The sequence below is a fragment of the Brachyistius frenatus genome, unplaced genomic scaffold (genome assembly GCF_029030835.1).
Source record: "Brachyistius frenatus isolate BFR_SWC_R1_liver_20210118 unplaced genomic scaffold, ASM2903083v1 Contig_302, whole genome shotgun sequence".
In the NCBI taxonomy this organism is placed as follows: domain Eukaryota; kingdom Metazoa; phylum Chordata; class Actinopteri; family Embiotocidae; genus Brachyistius; species Brachyistius frenatus.
The window spans coordinates 324,193-342,150 of NW_027210901.1; the positions used below are offsets into that span (position 1 = coordinate 324,193).

General features: G+C 44.3%; 1 protein-coding gene across 2 annotated transcripts in view; it reads left to right on the plus strand.

The window, feature by feature from the left end:
- Window positions 1-17,958, plus strand: part of col12a1b (collagen, type XII, alpha 1b) — an 85,148-nt gene that overhangs the window by 41,256 nt on the left and 25,934 nt on the right. Inside the window, exons 22-39 of one of the 2 annotated variants that reach the window (XM_069722724.1) lie at window positions 570-699; window positions 1,287-1,423; window positions 1,621-1,750; window positions 2,488-2,627; window positions 5,615-5,747; window positions 5,855-5,872; window positions 7,639-7,778; window positions 11,389-11,518; window positions 12,304-12,452; window positions 12,628-12,757; window positions 12,847-12,986; window positions 13,195-13,324; window positions 13,408-13,547; window positions 13,961-14,090; window positions 14,173-14,312; window positions 15,373-15,502; window positions 15,885-16,024; window positions 16,105-16,234. In XM_069722724.1, the coding sequence (XP_069578825.1) occupies window positions 570-699; window positions 1,287-1,423; window positions 1,621-1,750; window positions 2,488-2,627; window positions 5,615-5,747; window positions 5,855-5,872; window positions 7,639-7,778; window positions 11,389-11,518; window positions 12,304-12,452; window positions 12,628-12,757; window positions 12,847-12,986; window positions 13,195-13,324; window positions 13,408-13,547; window positions 13,961-14,090; window positions 14,173-14,312; window positions 15,373-15,502; window positions 15,885-16,024; window positions 16,105-16,234 (2,317 nt within the window). The remainder of the gene's footprint in view (window positions 1-569; window positions 700-1,286; window positions 1,424-1,620; window positions 1,751-2,487; window positions 2,628-5,614; window positions 5,748-5,854; window positions 5,873-7,638; window positions 7,779-11,388; window positions 11,519-12,303; window positions 12,453-12,627; window positions 12,758-12,846; window positions 12,987-13,194; window positions 13,325-13,407; window positions 13,548-13,960; window positions 14,091-14,172; window positions 14,313-15,372; window positions 15,503-15,884; window positions 16,025-16,104; window positions 16,235-17,958) is intronic. The other variant, XM_069722725.1, reaches the window with a different exon arrangement.

A 17,958-nucleotide genomic window follows, 5' to 3' on the forward strand; every position in this document is an offset into this window, starting at 1 on the left:
ATGAAACACGTGAAATAGTTTAAGCCCTGCTAATGCCACGTTTAGCTTCCTCTTATCTAATGTTGGTTTGCTTGTCGCAAAATTTCACTAATGCGATGTTAGCTTTGTTGCGTGTTATCGTAGCTTTTGTTAACTAACGTTAGTTGTTTGCTCTGTTAGCGGAAATTAGCAAACGAAAACTTGAACACAACGTAAAAACAGTCACGTGAAGAAACTTCCACCTGCATCTTAATTTGAGTATTTCCACATTTCTTCTGTAAGAACGGGCTTGGTCTCGCGTCACGCTGTTTCCAGATGTCGGTACGACGGGCAGCTCCGAGCCTTCCGACTCGCTGCGTAACGGGAAGGATTAGCTCATAGCCTGAAGTCATCGGGACGATACAAACACAGCAGATGCGACACGCCTCTGTGGTTGTTCAACCTACATTCTGCAAGCGGAGGATTTCACGTGTTTTCACATCATTAGTGCAGCTGGTGTGTCTTCCAGAGGTCAGCGGGGATGAGAACCAGGCGTGGGGTGAAAAAACACGATGTTCGACCTTCACCTTTGTTCCTTGCTCTGTCGGTAGGTTCGTGCTGGAGGAGATGCAGCCAACATCCAGCTGGTGCAGCTGATTCCCGACACGGCGTACTCCATCACCATCTTCGCGCTGTACGGAGAAACTGTCAGCGACCCTCTGGAGGGGAGAGGAGTCACCTGTACGTAACCTGCTCCTGAAATGTTGCAGTTGATTTAAACCTCCACCGGCAAAGCAAGAGAGCCTCAGTTTTACTGGACGACAAGTCATGTTGGGAAAAAAAGAAAAGGTCCTTAGAAAGCCGCTTATAGCTATTTTTAAAACTAGAGTACAATCACTCACGCAGCATCATGTCATTCATATTTATCTCCAGTAATCACATCAGCTGTCTTCACAGATCTCCTCCTCAGAGCAAAATCTGTCCACAAATGTGGACGTGTGATGTTTCCCAGATATCCCAACTTCTATCCTTTGGAGTTTTTTTTTTTATTAGAGACGGTTTCAGGAAAGGTGGGAGCTTTAATAGAGTTTTATTATCATGTCAGCGGTGGTTTTATAAGAGCTGGATGACATCCACCACATGCTGGAGTTGATACTCCGGATTGAGAAGTTCTAGATAGAAAACAGATGCACCGCCAAACACCCAAAACAAGCTGCTGTCTGTTCTTCAGCTCTCCAGAAAGGTTTCGTCCCGACGAGTCCGTCAGCATCTTTAAACGTCGTCACACAAACACTGTTCGTTTTAACGGATGTCCTGTTCTCCCTCAGTGCCCGTGCCTCCCGTAGGAGTCCTGACAATCACCGACGTCACTCACAGCACCATGAAGCTCAACTGGGACGCCGCTCCCGGAGCCGTCCGCAAATACGTGATCACCTACAAACCAGAGAACGGAGACCTGAAGGAGGTACAGAAGATTATTACAAACCAGTTCAAATGGTCTCTGATTTAGTTTTCATAAACATGGACTGGATTTGTACCCTGCAGAAATCCACTCTATGTTTTTTGATGCAGATCACGGTGAAAATAATCAAATAAAACTTTGGGCCTCAGTGTCAGTGAATGATGTTTTTATTTACTGATGATGAAACGTGTTCACGGCAGGTGGAAGTCAACGGTGACATCACCATGCTGCCGCTGTCCAGCCTCATCTCCCAGACTGAGTACGACGTGGCCGTCACGCCGATGTACGACGAGGGACCCGGGCCCCTGATGCTCGGAACCGCTGTCACAGGTCGGAAACTGATTTTCACTCACGTCTTTTGGTCATTTACTTATTTTTATAAAAACAAAAAAACAAAATAAGAATTATCAAATTAAATGATGAAAGATCTCGTTAGCCTCGACTGTCCTGAATAAAACAAAAAGCTATCGGTGGGCGGGACGTAGTATCGTCAGGTTTCCGATCAGATCGATCAGATCCACCTCTGGCTCCTCCCCCAGCTCGTCCAAATATGGTCACTTCCTGCTCCAAACTGCTCTGAACTAACAAAGATGGTGACGGACAGAATCTGAACTGGAGGATTCACAACGTTCACAAACCAACGATGACGTCACTGATGGTTGCCGCTTGGTTATAGTTTCAATGGTTAGCCCCAACAAGGGTTCATTCAGAGATGTTTTACTGTAACAGAAGGAAAATGTCCTCACCTTTCTAAACTGTCTGTGTTAACCACAATCTGTTCCTCACGAGGACAGGAGAGCCCGAGCACACACTCATTGCCCGCATGCACATATATCCAAAGCACACATACGTCACCACACACACACACACACACACACACACACACACACACACACACACACACACACACACACACACACACACACACACACACACACACACACACACACACACACACACACACACGCTGGCCGACACTGTGCAGTCAGCTAAACCGTCCTCTGATGATGTTGCCTCGTCTCTCAGACCTCCTCGTAAACACCTCCCTCTCTCGTTCCTGTGAACAGATGTGGTTCCGGCTCCGAAGAAGCTGCAGTTGTCCGAGGTGACCCACACCTCGTTCAGAGCCACCTGGGAGCACGGCGCCCCCGACGTGGCCCTCTTCCGCATCGGCTGGGCCAGGAAGGGCGAGAAGAACTTCCAGTCCGTAAGTTGCTGAGTTTTTTTGAAGACTGAACAAGTGTCGTAGGTTTGAGTCCGTTTCGCATTTCTGCTGTTTTTTCAGTGTTCAGTCGGCCGCCGGGTTCATTTCCCTTCGCCGTGTTCCTCCCGCTTTATTTATTCATGTTGTCAGTGTTATTATTGCGTGATAGTGCAGTTAAGCTTTTAGAAAACTCTTCTGTTTGCACATTTCGAGTGCTGACATCTTGTTCTTGAATCAGCCACTTCCGTGACAGTTTTATTGCAAGAAAACAATCAGATTTCAGACTTTCTTAAGACTCCCATGTAGGCATGTGGTTCGTCTCTTGCCTCTAATTATCCAACCACACAGCTTGTTAACACACTAATTTTCAAATTTCAACTGTCAACATTCAGATGATCCTAAACGGGACATTGAATTTTGCAAGATGGCATTGTTTTGCCAAAACATAGACGAATGAAAAGTGTTTATTGTGTTTTCACTCCTGCGGTCGATTTTTGTTGCACATGAAAATGACGTGAAAGCAACAGCTGGCCAGGAGTTTGGAAACCAGTTCCAAAACCTGCAGTAGACATGAGAATCAGTTTAGTTTTACGAAGTCCTTTAACAGTTAAATTCATTTATTCAATGAATTCTGACTTTTTAATGCAAATAAAGCTGAAACCTCTGTCGGTAAAGACTCCCTGAGAGTGATATTTAGTGCTGAGAAGGCAAGCAATCCCTCAAACTTTCTGAACGAGTCGAGAAAAGTTTGTCATTAAAAAAATGCATCTTCAGCAGCTGGATGGATATTCCACTGAACAGTCCCTCCACGAGTTTTTGTTGTGATTGTTTTGAAAAGTTTCAATTTTGCAGCAGATGTTCTCAAAATATTTGATGTGATTTGTGTTTTAAGTGAATTTTTTGCAGTAATATGTTATCACTTCCTGTGATAATAATCCTGCTGCACATCACAAAAACATTTGACATTTAATCAGCCTTGCTGATCGTATATGACCAGTTATTTTTGTAAATAAAGTCAGTTTTGTTTGGAAAGGAAACTTTATGCTGTGATACTTTCAGCAGAGCTTCTATTGGCGACATCTTTTGCAGAAAAATTGCAGAAATTTTGCAAAATTACTGGTGAGATAGTTTGAATTTGCATTAAATATTGTTACCACAAGATCGCGATGTCCTGGACGGACTGGCTGAAGAGCCTTCTCTTTTAATATGGAAATGAGCTGTGCTTGGACAGCAACGACTGTCTGCAGTGACGTAAACATCTGGTACCTCATCTGTATCCTACCAATGATTGAGCTCTTGGCCTTTTTAAAACCGGAGCCTGAACACGAATGCAGCTCTGAGTTCAGTTTCAAGCCTCCTCTGTTACTGAGTTCACTGCTCAGGTTGTCTAAACCATCAACCTTCCTTGACGGTCCTGCACCTCTAACGTGTCGACTGAGTTACGGTTATGAAACTGAAGATGGCACTGGTTAAATGCAACGTGCATCTGTCATTCAGTAGAACTGACATTGAAGATTTTTCTTATTATTGATGTAAAATAGATCTTAAGAAGGACCCACTCTGATTTCACAGATGCCTGAAAACTGCCATGCCTCACAAAACTTAGTTTTTGTGTATGCCAGGTCTTAAGTAGAAACATTCAGCTCATCCAAAGCAACAATAAAGCTCTCTTTGTTTTCCTCTGGTTATGTTTTGGCCCTCCGAGGCTGTTTTTCGGGCCCACTTTTGTCTCCCCACCCATCATACACTTCAGCACAAGAATCTGTGAATGAAATGAAATCCATACGAGGTTCTCGGTTCGTCTCTGAGCTCCACGTCGAGAGACTTTCTTCATGAACCAGTTCAAACAGAAAACTGAAACATAAAGTCAGGCTAATTCTGAAGTGTGGTTGTTCTTACTGTGTGCTAAGTTTTGCACGCTACCTTTTTAAAAACTAGTAGGGGGATGTTTTGTTTTTGGATTTTGCAAGTGTCCTTTTTTATGCCTCCAATGGGCGATATTTATTTATTTTTTATTTTTTTTATTTTATTTTATACACTTTATTAATCCCCGAGGGGAAATGTCTTCACTACAGCAGCAGGGGGGCTCTCAGGGGGGAGCTGCTGCAGCAGGCTGCCACTAGCGCGGCGCCAGGTAACCTGACCTGAGGTGCATGTTTTTGGATGCATTCAGGTTGTCCGTTCTGTCCTGTTCTTGTTGAAGTGATATCTCAAGATGGAATTCCCTCAAATTTGGTGCAAACGTTAACTTGGTCCAAAAGATGACCTGATTAAATGTTTGAGGTCAAAGGTCACTGTTGCCTCATGTCCCTGCCATAATTGTGAGCACGACGCCATAACTGAGGAACAGAGGGGGAGCTTGTGACCATATTTCACATTTGGTTAGATACTAAATTGGTGACACTAATCTTGATGGAATTCAGTTCAGTTGGTCCCAACGATAGACTGATTTGATTTTGGGGGTAAAACATTAGTTACCTCATGTCCTCCCATTCTGGTGAGCCTGATATCTCAAGAACGCATTGAGACAATTTCTTCTAATTTGGCACAATAGTTCTCTTGGACTTCAGGATAACCTGATTAGGTTTTGGTACTCAAAGTTCACTGTTACCTCATGTTCCTCCCATTCTCATGAACTAGGTGACACTAATTGTCTGAAGCTGAAGTGTGTGAGGTGTCCACGTTTTAGAATTTTCTATCTTATTTGCAGTCACGTCTATTTTTGAAGCATTGTCTGCTGTGATGGATAAAACTTTGTTTTCTATCAGAATAAACTTTATTGGACAAACTCAACACATCCAGGGTTTTCCCACCATTATAAGGCTGAAATGCATCAAAACTGACTAAATGAATTTTCCCAGATCTAATTTTGTCTTTGAGCTTTTTGGGTTGTATTGCATTCTTCCGAAAATGTTACACTGATACGATAATAGTAATTGACAAAAATGAAACAGACTTTTGACTTTATTCTTGTCTTTGTCTGTCACCAGGCCATCCTGAACAACGATGAGACCAGCCACGTTCTGGAGAACTTGGACCCCGACACCGACTACTCTGTCACCGTCAGCGCCATCTACCTCGACGAATCCGAGAGCGAAGACTTGATGGGCACCGAGCGTACATGTAAGTGAGCCCCCGTCAGCTCCCAACGAACCACCATTGATGTTTTACACCGACACATGTAGCTCGCACTGAAATAACTCTGTTGTCTTCTCAACGTCTCTTTCTAGTGAAAGATGGTCCAGTGGGTATGTCATGTAAAGAGGACAGCTTCCTTTTCAGTGTGATGTTCATGATTGTGTGTGGAATGGTAAATCGGTCCATGAAGGACGATGTTAACGGGAACACACTTTTTCTCTCTTAACTGCATGTACGTGCATTTCAGTGCTTCGCTGCGCGTTCACACCACAAGCACCTCCGGAGCTCAGCTGATGGACATCTGTTAACTTTCTGAAACTAGACAAACAGCTACATTTTCACCATTTTGTTAAGTCTACTAAAGGTTCAGCTGATTAAGGAATTGAATTCCATGAAAACAGAAAGCACTTGTTAAAACTTCACATTTTGACATCTCAAACGTCTCCAGTTTTATGTTATTGTGCATTTATCCAGCTGGACATTTTTTGCTTTATTTTATAGTCTGATGATGTGCTTTCAAAACACGACAAATGTTCTGTGGTAACATTCCTGAAATGTTTAGAAAACGTTATCCGACTTTTATGAAAGAACATCCTGGAAAAAAAAAATTAAAATAAAACTTCCTGCTGGAAACATAACTAGAACATTGTGACTTTTTTACCTTGTTAGTGTTTGGCTGCGAGTAAACCAGTGAGCTACGGATTAAAAATGATAATCCACTCTGAAGTATCCTGATATAGATAATAATCAACTTTTGCAGAATTTTGCCCCCTTGGTGTCGCAGCGGGAGTCGTGTCGTAGATTGTGGTGTGAACGTGGATTCAAATGCAAAAAGTGTGAAAAAGGACCAGTAACACGTCATCGTCCACAGACCTCCATCCACTGTTTTAATTCCACCATGTTGTCATTGTAACGTTTGTGTCATTACATTCATCTCACACTGTAACGTCATGTTATCATCTCATCATGTCATCAGATTCATGTCGTCGCATGTTGTTGCATTAGTGTTGAGTGGTTCTGCTGCAGGGTTTGAGCTCAGTGGTCCAGTTCAGCTACATTAGAGTCAGTAAGCGAAACAATAGAATTCACCTTTAAACTGTTTACTTTAGATTAAAAACATTTCTGTACAACCTACCCAATTTTTTTTTAAAGTTGTTCTAATGCTCCCTCCCAAGAAATATGAACTATGTTCTAGTTTTCTTTTAAATGTATTTATTATTGTCCCCAAATTTTATATAATGCCCCTAATTGTTTCTACAAATCCACAGTTCTGTTTATAATCCCCACATTTTTTATCATGAGTCCCCCAAAGCATTGTTGCTGCACCAAAGTTAATCATTAAAATTCCCCAATTTTTTTTATTACAATCAAAAAATGTTATTATATAATAATTACCACCAAAATATGTAAAACAATTATACAATTTGCTTCAGTGTCCCCCTAAATGAAGTTGTTATAATCTCATATTTTGCTGTTGCAGTTATTTATTGAAATTCACAGAATTCTTTTGACTCTTTTCACCAGATTTCTCATCATGATTCCCTAAATTAATTTGCAATAATCCCATATTTTGCTAAAATTTAAACATTGTAACTGTTAGTTTTAAAAATATCTCCATAATTATTAACGTTAACAAACTGAACTCCAGCTCTGCACCTGAACACATCATCACTCTGCTGCGTTAACCCTTCCAGCTCCATCACCCACTTCAGTGTGGGAGCGTCACCGTCACCACCACCACCACCATCATCATCATCATCATCATCATCATCATCATCATCATCATCTTCTTCATCCTCCTCACCCTCATCATCATCTTCATCGCTCATCACAGACGGTGCTGTTTATCTCACTGGATGTATCTGTGTTCTTCCAGTGGTTCCCGAGCCTCCTCGAAACTTGAGGGTTTTCAACGCCACCACGTCCACGCTGTCGATGAAGTGGGACCACGCCCCCGGCCCGGTCCAGAACTACAAGATCACTTACAGACCCGCCGCTGGAGGCGAGCCGCGCACGGTACGTTTACGGACCAAAAAGTGCAGCGACGTCTTCAGCAGACATAAAATAAACCTTCCATTTGCACAAATTGAATTCTGCTTCGGAAAACAAAACACAGAAGTGTTTTCCATGTAAAACAAAAGTAGTATGAAATGTTTAGTGTCTCCAGATGGAGTCAGAGATTAACAGACCTCCTCTTCATCCCTGCTGCAGGCTGCAGGCTGCATCTAATCATCAGGGGTCAGTTTGCATTGTGGGTAATGTAGGCCGCAGGTTTTTAAATTTAAAAAGTATAATGCAGAAAAATATGTAATAATGTTTATAAACTGAGGAAAAAGAATAGAAAACACTATAATGGAATTAAATGATATAAAAGTAGAGCAGAGACTGTCTGCAAAGATGGAAAACTTCCTCCTACTGTACAAAAGTGAAGCTAAAGTATCTCAGAAATGGTGACGTCAATAAGTTCATTTACAGATGTTTGAAAAATGACGTCACCAGCATACAGAAGAAGTTTGAGTGCAGTTGCATTACACTCATGGTGAACTAAAAGATGATTAAATTACAGCCCAAGCAAACTAATGTGAGTTTTCTGGAGATAAAATTAAAAGTACGTGCTGTGATTTCCTCATCTGAGATCACAGTTGGATTTATTTTCTGCCAGCTGAGTCTGTAAGAAGGTAAAACTGGATATTTATATAACCTCAACATGACATGCTCAGCCGTTAATCTAATGTAAAGTAATTGAGCAGCAGAGTTCCCATAAAACTCAGTTCGCTGGCGCTCGGTGTTGTCGGGAGACGTCAGCTGGAGCCGCTGCGACTTCACTTTCACACCCAACGCTGCTTCAGCTCGGGTGTTTTGTGAGCTTGACATTTACCAGAAGATGAATCCCCCTCCGTCGCTCTGGTTCTCATCTGTGTGTCCGCGAACAGCCGAACAATCGGACCGAATTCCTTCTTCGGGTGTATTTTCCCGTCTCGTCCGGCCGTCGTTCGGGCGCGGCGGCTCCCAGCTGGACATATCCGGTCGGCCGCAGCCGATCGATGACAAATCCACAAACATCTCAACGTGATGGAGGGTTTTAAATCTGTCAAGAGAGCACTGACAGAAAACAAATCAATTATGGAGAGTTGGATTAGATGAGACGGTTTCTGTCCCTCCTGAGATACAAATTCAAAATCTGCAGAACGGAAAAAAACATAAAACCTTTTTGGAAAAATAATTCTTCTTTTTCTCGCCTTCACTTTACTTGTTGGCTGTAGTTCCTTTAGATAGAGCTTAAAGGCCATGTACAACGTAAGTTTGTGTTTTCTTTATAGGTGAAAAATAGTTTTAAAGGAGTTGGACTCAAACAATCTGCGCACCTCAACAACATATCAAATATTGAAACTGAGAAATTTTTAGTGTTTTATGAAAAATAAATGCTCATTTTGAATTTAATCTCAGCAACACGTCTTAAAAAAGTTGATTCAGGATCATGTTTACTGCTGTGTTGCATCACCTCTTGTTTTAACAACACTCTGTAAACGTCCGGTAACCGAGGAGACCAGTTGCTGGAGTTTTGAAAGTGAAATGTGGTCCCATTCTTGGCTGATATGAGTCGGACTCACATTCCTGCACGGTGACTCCACCAGCGATCGGCGCTGGGAATGAGTTGAGAGGCAGCTGCGGGCGGAAGGAGAAGAATCCCAGATTTCATTGTGTTTTTGAGATGTTATGACAGCGCTCCCCCAAACAGAGGTCGGGGTCGGACCGTGATGTCAGCGCCACAAATACGTCGTTGCGTCAGATGTGTTTTAACATCAGTCATACGACACCAGACAGGATGTTTATTTGTTTAACGGATGAGCTCAGGGTTTCCTCTCAGCTTGGAACGATGCTGCGACCGTCCTGCGGGCTAAATTATGAAATATTATAGTCAAGAAGAAGAATGAACTCCCTTCAGCGGTGAAATAAATCAAACTGAACATTAGGGTTGAAATACGAAGAAGGATTACAGAGTCTTCAGGTTGAACTCGATTTCACCTTTAATTTGACCTGTAAAGAAGTCTCGTGTAGTTTTATGTTTTTCTTACCAGAACGATTTTAACGAGAGGGGGAGGAGCGAGGGGCGGATCTTACTGAGATCCAGAGGACATTAAGCCCCACCCACCTATACCAGAAACCTGTGAATCAGTGACAGCATTAGAGCTGACCTCGGTGACCCGCCAGCTTCCTGCGTCCTGCTGCCTTGTGGAAAACTACTCGCCTTCATGCGGGATGAGTCAGATCACGGCTTCTCGTGACATGACGGAAAAACGGGCCGTTTATTGACTGACTTATTTATTAAAACAGACGCCAGCTTGTTTGGCTGCGCTGTAAACAGATGCAGCAGCTGATCTTCTGGTTCTGCTCAGGGACCGTTTGATGTCGTTTAACCCTCGTGTTGTCCTCGGCTCAAAATGACCCGCAGCTGTGTTCAACCAAGTTCTATTTTATTTTCATATTTTTTGGGATCATTGGTGACGAGGGGGCTGTTTCTTTAAAGAATGATGACCAATGATCCCAAAAAATATAAAAAATATAGAAATAAAATAGAACTTGGTTGAACACAGCTGCGGGTCATTTTGACCCGAGGACAACATGAGGGTTAAAACCACAGCTGCCGTTACCAGCGACGACCACCGGTGTCGCCACATCAACCGGCATTACGAGTCTCGAAGTCTGCGATCACTTATCAACGCTTTCGTCTCTAAACCGTGAAAAATCCGCAGCAACTCTCGACGGGTCGTGTTTTGGAGGGCGATCCGCTGGTTCTGAGGACGGTGTCAGCAAACTATTTACATTATTTACACATGAGGAAGGAAAATATTTCTCTGGAAGGGAGTCCAAGTGGGCCTTTGGGAGATCCCGAGCAAACATCTCTGCAGTGCATCAGCAACGCTGTAAACACGTTCTCAGAGGGAATAAACAGTTTGCAGGGAAGCTCGGAGATAAATGACCGAAGCTGTCACGCCGCGTTTACGTCAGAATTTTAGGTAATCGGCTGATTTTTTTTATTTTGAGAAACATTCGTAAAGTCGGTGGCTCCGGAGGGATTTTAACTTTTTGTTTCATCGTGTCACTATTTGAACAGGAATTTATGGAATTTAGGTATTTTCAATGTTAAAACATAAAACAAAAGTTCAGCATCTCTGCTTCATCGGCTGTTTTTAAAAATGTTCGCAGTCTCGGGGTCTGAAAAGTGAAGATACCACTGAAGGCCACTAGGGGCTGGCTTCTGAAAATAAATATTAATTAGATATTAACCCTCAAAGAGAGGTGTGTTTGGTGGCTGGTTTGATTGACATGCCTGTGGTGCAGTCAATTTGCCAGTATAGGTGGGCGGGACATAGTGGTCCCCTTGCTCTTCCCCAGCTCGTCCAAATATGGTCACTTCTGCCCCCCCCCCCAAAAAAAATAAAATAAAAATGGCGACGACCAAAATGGATTATTTTTGGAATTAAAACAAAAATAAAATAAAGCTCAAATACCATCAATATATAAAAGAGGTAAAATATGTTGGAAGTGTTCTCTTTTCTATGCCGTTGGAAGTGAATACTTTTGTTTTCTCGAGTCTCACCACCGACATGTTTCCTGTGAACAGACGCAGGTCGGAGGGAAGAAGACGAGCACCGTCCTGCAGAAGCTGGATCCCAACACGCCGTACGTCATCAGCGTCGCTGCCGTGTTCGCCACCGGCGTCAGCAAAGACATCTCCGGAGAGGGAAAAACCAGTAAGTCACCCTCCATTATGTGCTGCATACAGGAGAGTTTATATATCTTAAGATTAAATATCTGTATCTGGAAAAAAATCCTCCATCACATGTAAAAGTTCTGCAATCAAAAATCAACTTAAGTCAATCATATTCTGATGGCTTTTTTTTCATTTATAAGTTCATCGTTTTGTCAGTAAAATGTCAAACAATAACCTGTTTTGGTGTCTTGTTTCTCACTCATGAGACGCTGGAACCAGAACAAAGGTGCAGATAGATTTTCCAATTAAAAATAAGCAACTTTACATCATTTATGTTCATTTTTTTTATCTCCATATGTGTACAATTTTCCACAATTTGGAAAAGCTCGAGCAGATATAAACAAAACAACACCCAAAACGCTTAAAGACAAAACTAGCTGGAAGAGCGACAACCATCAGATGTGGGAAAATTCATTGAAGTTAATTGGATTCTCTCCACGATGATTGGACTGAAATCCTGCTGCACCAAAGCTTTATGATGGCAGAAAAAACCCTGAATACTGTTAAAACGTCATGTCTTCAGACTTTCATGCTGAAGTTGAAGAAAGACATAAAAAAGACAAATGTCCACATTTAGAGTGTCTTTATAGTTTGTAAAAATTCTCCCAATTATTTTGGTAAAATTTTCGTGCTTATGTCATAGCTATTTTAGAGGTATGTGGTTTTCACAGGACAGGGACAGAGCAGGAAGATTAGTGACCAAAAATAGAAGAATTTAAGACAAGAAAAAGGGGATAAAGAAGCGTCCTTTGTTTGTGTGCTCAGAGCCTCTGGGCGGCGTGAGGAACCTGCAGGTGCTGAACCCGACCATGACCACCCTGAACGTGCGCTGGGAGCCGGCCGAGGGCCGAGTGAAGGAGTACAAAGTCATCTATGCTCTCGCCAGCGGAGGACCTGAGAGCATGGTAGGACTGGTAGGACCGGGGCGAAGGCTGCCGAGTTAAACAGCTGTGTGTTCGAAGGCATCCGAAGCTTTAACGTCAGAAATACGTTCCTCTGTAACAGCTTCAACTTTAGCAGTCGTGCACGTTGTTGGCTTTTCATTTGGCTCCGTCCTGTCAAATCAGCGTGATGTGTTGTCCAACGCAGGAAACGGTGTCGGCGGGCACGAGCACCACGGTGCTGCGAGGCCTGCAGCCCGACACCCTCTACGCCGTCTCCCTGGTGCCGGTGTACGCCGAAGGAGACGGAAAGCTGATGTCTGAAAACGGAAGAACGAGTAAGACCCAAACCCTAAAAACTAAACTCAAACTGTACTGAAGTAGAGTCTAAACCTCCGAGCGCCTCCTGACCTGCTGTCTCGTTCAGGGCCTCTGGGGGTCGTGAAGGGCCTGAGGGTGACCGACCCCACCATGACCTCTCTGACGGTGAACTGGGAGCCGGCTGATGGCGCCGTCCGCCTCTACAAGGTCTTCTACGTTCCCACCGCCGGAGGCCGGGAGGAGATGGTGAGACGCTGCAGCGGTCCGACCTCGTTCCTCCGGCAGGCGGCCGCTTATAAACTTCTCATAAATAAAGCTGACAAACTGCTGGCAATAAAATAATGTGGCTGGATTTTGACTGATCAGCACAAAGGAGACGGTTTTTCCTCCATTATAGGTCATTAAATTCAACTTTTACTGAATGACTTGTTTTATTCTGAATCTCGTCAAACAGGAACAAGTCCCCGCAGTGACCACCTCCATCATCCTCAGGAACCTGCTGCCCGACACTCAGTACACGGTGGCGGTGTTACCGGTGTACCCCGCCAGGGAGGGAGGACGCCTGTCCGAGGACGGGAAGACTTGTGAGTTACAGCAGAGGTGTGACTTCTCTTCTCTGGGACAGAAACACCGTCTCACCAACCCGCTCGGTGTTTCCTTCTCTCAGTGCCTCTGGGGGGAGTCGGCGGGATGAAGGTGACCAACCCGACCATCACCACCCTCACGGTCAACTGGGACGCGGCCGACGGCAACGTTCAGGGCTACAAAGTGATCTACACCCCCGCAGACGGAGGACTGGAGATCGTGGTGAGGTCCTGAAACCGTCTCTGCAGGAACACAAACAGAAGCTGAACCAAGTCAGGTTAACTTGAGTTAACATCCTTTAGAGGGCAAAGATATTTGATCATTTAAAAGAAACCTGTACATTAAATAATATAACTAATTTTCACACTTTCCCTAAAATCAAATTATTTTAATCTTAAAGCATAAAAATGCTCAATATCAGAATAAATTGTAACTTGTTCATTTCAAATATCCCTGCTTTATTTTCTGAGGTCACATCAGTGCAGGAAACTGATGTGTTTTTTTTGTGAAACCCGGCCGATTCCTCTGGAGGGACGTTTGTGTTTTCACCTGCCGGAGGTCAAAGGTCGGGGCTCCCGGGGCTCAGAGGAATTTAGCCTCTCCGTGTTAATTTCACCCCGTGTGTGCCTTCGCAGGAGCAAGTGTCCGAGAGCACCACCAAAACCGTCCTGGAGAAACTGCTGCCCGACACCCGCTACAAGATCACCGTGGTGCCGGTCTACGCCGAGGGAGACGGGCCGAGCCTCGCCGACACCGGCAAGACGAGTGAGTGTCTGCGGCCGCAGTGAACATTTCTCACTGACCTCCGACCGCTGACCGCGTCTTCCTGTTTCCTGTTTCCTCTCAGAGCCGCTGGGTTTCGCACGAAACCTGCAGGTGACCGACCCGACCACGAGCACCCTGAACGTCCGCTGGGAGCCCGCCGAGGGAAACGTCCGCGAGTACATCATCATCTGGGTGCCGGCCGCCGGAGGAGAGCAGGACGTGGTGAGAGCTGGTCGACACGCCGCCGGGACGTTTACAGAAACTTTACGTAGTTTAACTGACGACAGTTAAAATGTACTTTGCAGTCGTTCTTGTTGCTAAAGCTAAAGAATTTATTCAATACCACCGAGACCCAGTAGGGGCTGAAAATACATTCATGTCTCCAAAGTACAACAAATATGTAAAGTAAACATGAAAACTCAGTAGAATGGTTCTTTAAGTAGCATTAAATGATGTATAGTATATGTTAATATCTTCTTTAAAAAACGATTCATTATTATACTATTATTATATAAAGCTAAAGGTATGTTTTGGGAGTTTTTACAAACCAAATAAATAAAATCTAAGAACTGCCGATCACATCAAGATTAAACCTCAACGTACAAAGAATAACAAAGTTATTTACTGGAGTAACATCAGTAGAAAGACTCACGATTACATAACGAAGAAACTACTCATATTTCTTTGAAGTCGCAGGAGGTGTTTTTGCTGTGCGGGTGAATCTCCGTTCTGGCTTCACGTTGGCGTTTTCTGTCGCGGCGCTAGCAGCGTGAGGAAAAGTTTCACGTTCAAGATACGAAAAGATGAAAACCGCTGGATGATGTTTAAAAATCTTCATTTTCTTACAACCAATGGAAAACATTTGGAGGCGAAGGAGGACCGTTTACATCATTTGTTGTCTGTGAAGAGTCTTAAAGTGGTCGGTTTAAATACCCTGAAGATCCGGTTACACGTGGGGGAAGAACTTGGACACAGCTGGACTTATCTCAGTCCGCCGGCAGGTTTTTTACGACTTACAATGAGATTAAACAGACAACGACTGAAGTTATAATTTGCAGCAGAGGAAGAAAAAGCCTCCGTCTGTTTTTAAAGTGGAAGCTCTCTGCTGAAATCCTCCTTAATCCCGGAGCTTTTACCGTTCCTGATAGTGAGGCGCTCGGAGACAGTTACCGACCCAAGTCCAAGAAACCCGACACGTTCAGCCTCTCCGCCAACCCGTCCCGACCTGATCTGTCTGAGAGTTCTCCGGGTTCAAAGTGTTTTTTCTCTCCTCCTCCACCAGGACCAGGTCTCCGGAACCACCACCAGCACCGTCCTGAAGAACCTGGAGCCCAACACCGAGTACACTGTCACCGTGGTGCCCGTCTACCACGAGATGGAGGGGAAGTCTCAGTCCGAAAACGGAAAGACAAGTGAGTCCGTTGGAGGATTTGTGCCTCTGGTTTTTAAGAAGTTTCTTCATGAGTCACGAGTTAAAGGGCAAAAACTGGATGATCATCTTATTTTAGATTTACCAGGTTTTCTCAGGAAGATCATTTGACTTCCTTTAAATTTCAATGATGAGCATCTTTGTCTTTATTTAAGTTGTTTTTAACCAAATACAAGAAATATATCTGTAAAAAATAAACACTTCAAAGCTGCAGAAGAAGTTTTCTTCTTGTTTAAAGGGAGTTTTCCGTTCGGATTCTTTCCAAATGTTATTTTTTCGAGATGTTTAAATGAAATGACTGAAACTTTTGTCCTTTACTCCTTTGAGCACTGATTAAGACCTCCTCTTCCCCTCTTCCTCCTCAGATCCTTTGGGTGGAGTGAAGAACCTACAGGTGATCGACCCGACCATCAGCACGCTGACGGTCCGCTGGGACCCGGCGGTCGGTAACGTGCGGAGCTACAAGGTTTTCTACACCGCTCAGCCGGGAGGAGAACAGCGAATGGTAGAGACCGTTCACCGTGACAGAACCAGACCGATGGTGGTTTGACATCCGGGCTGACGGAGGTTTTAACATTTCAACAGGAGGAGGTGTCCGGCGGCACCACCACCACCACCCTGAGGAACCTGGACGCCGACACGCTGTACAACGTGGCCGTGGTTCCCGTGTACCCGGACGTGGAGGGCATCCGGCAGGAGGAGAAGGGAAAGACCAGTGAGTGCAGCACATTCCTGCAGACACGTGTGTGTGTGTGTGTGTGTGTGTGTGTGTGTGTGTGTGTGTGTGTGTGTGTGTGTGTGTGTGTGTGTGTGTGTGTGTGTGTGTGTGTGTGTGGGCTGTTCCAGGAAGAGTCACATAATCAAATCTGAAAATGCTTTCTTTTGGACTGTTTGAGAGAAGACAGGAATGTACACAAGAGTCCAATGTGATGCCGTCGCTGTGGAAAACATCCGTCCGATGCACCTGGCAGGATTATTTGTAGCCTGAACCAGGCTGCTAGAAGAACTACAGTTACCGCCTGTCGGTTGTCTAACCACTCAAGTTGTAGTTTACATGTCTATCTGTCCAAACCCATGTAGATATTGAATTCACAGTGACCTTTGACCTCCAAAATCTGAATAGTTCATCGTTGAGCCAAACTGAACACCTGTGACAAATTTGAAGAAATTCCCAGATTCCCTCGAGGCCTTTTTGCAATACGGCGTTCCCGAGAACTTCTGCTTCGACCGGTTAGAGAGAGGGGAGAGCAGAGAGAGAAAAGAACAGCAGAGAGAGACAAGACGATAAACTGTTGGTGGGCCGGTGACTGAAGACCGGAGGGATGCAGCTTCAGGACCAGAGGGGCCAGAAAGATCAGGACTCTGTCTCTTTACAGGATCCTGAAGGTTTCAGGCCGTTAAAGAAGTGTCTCTGTTCATGCAGGGTGTTTCTGGTGAAGGCGTTTGTGTTTGTGGTGATAGCTCCTCGTTAGAGAGTCGATCTGAACGTGCTCCAAAACGCTGATTGCTTCCATTCCTTTTTAATTCTGCAAAGAAAACAGCGTCAGAGAGCTGAGAAGAAAACACGGAGAGAGCCAACACCATCAGGGACAGCTGACAGCAGCACTTCCTCCACCTCCAGCTGCTTCAGCATCCTTCTGCACCATCCGGTCCCACCGAGGCCCGATTCTCCTGCCAAACACCCTCCGACCGACACCGAGTGTTGTCAGACTGGTTTCCCGTCGCTCCGCTGTGGTCGTCCACTTATTAGTTTGGAAATTGGTGCAGCGATGAGCTCCAAAGAACACGTTTCACTGCAGCCATAAAACTCCCATTATCCTCCTTCAGCTCTCGTTTGTATGATTTATTTATTTACTGGATCGTTGTTTGTGTTTGAACTTTATCTTTTATGGCGGCTCAGAAAACAACAGATGAGCTGAGGAGGTTCTGACAGAGAGAACAGGATATAAAGAAGAAAACAGATTTATTTTCATACCTGCGGGATTTCACAGATGAATGCGTTTCTGCTACAGAACACGATGGCAGCCAGCGTAGGAACCAGATGACAGTTTAAACAATCAGAAGATGAACACGCTTCATATTACAGTTCATAAAATAGAATCCAAGTTACTCCGTTCTAAACCAACTCTGCTGCTCCATAATTAGAAGTTTCAGCTTCAACTAAGAGACATTAAACAAGTGTCTTCAGCTGCAATACCAGCGAGTGCCACTAGAGGTCGGCTCCAAAAAGCCTCCGGCTCCATAGACTCCCATTCAATTTCTCTCATCAAATCCAAAGTGAATAAAATGTGTCCAGAAGTTTGATTGGCTCCAAATCCACCATCATAAAGAAACCCGTCTTCAGCCATGAGGAAGAAAAAGTCCTGCAGCAGTCGGGACATGTGATGTTTTCAGCTGCTGTTGCGCAAGTTTAGTTTTTAAAAAGGTGCAATAACGTAC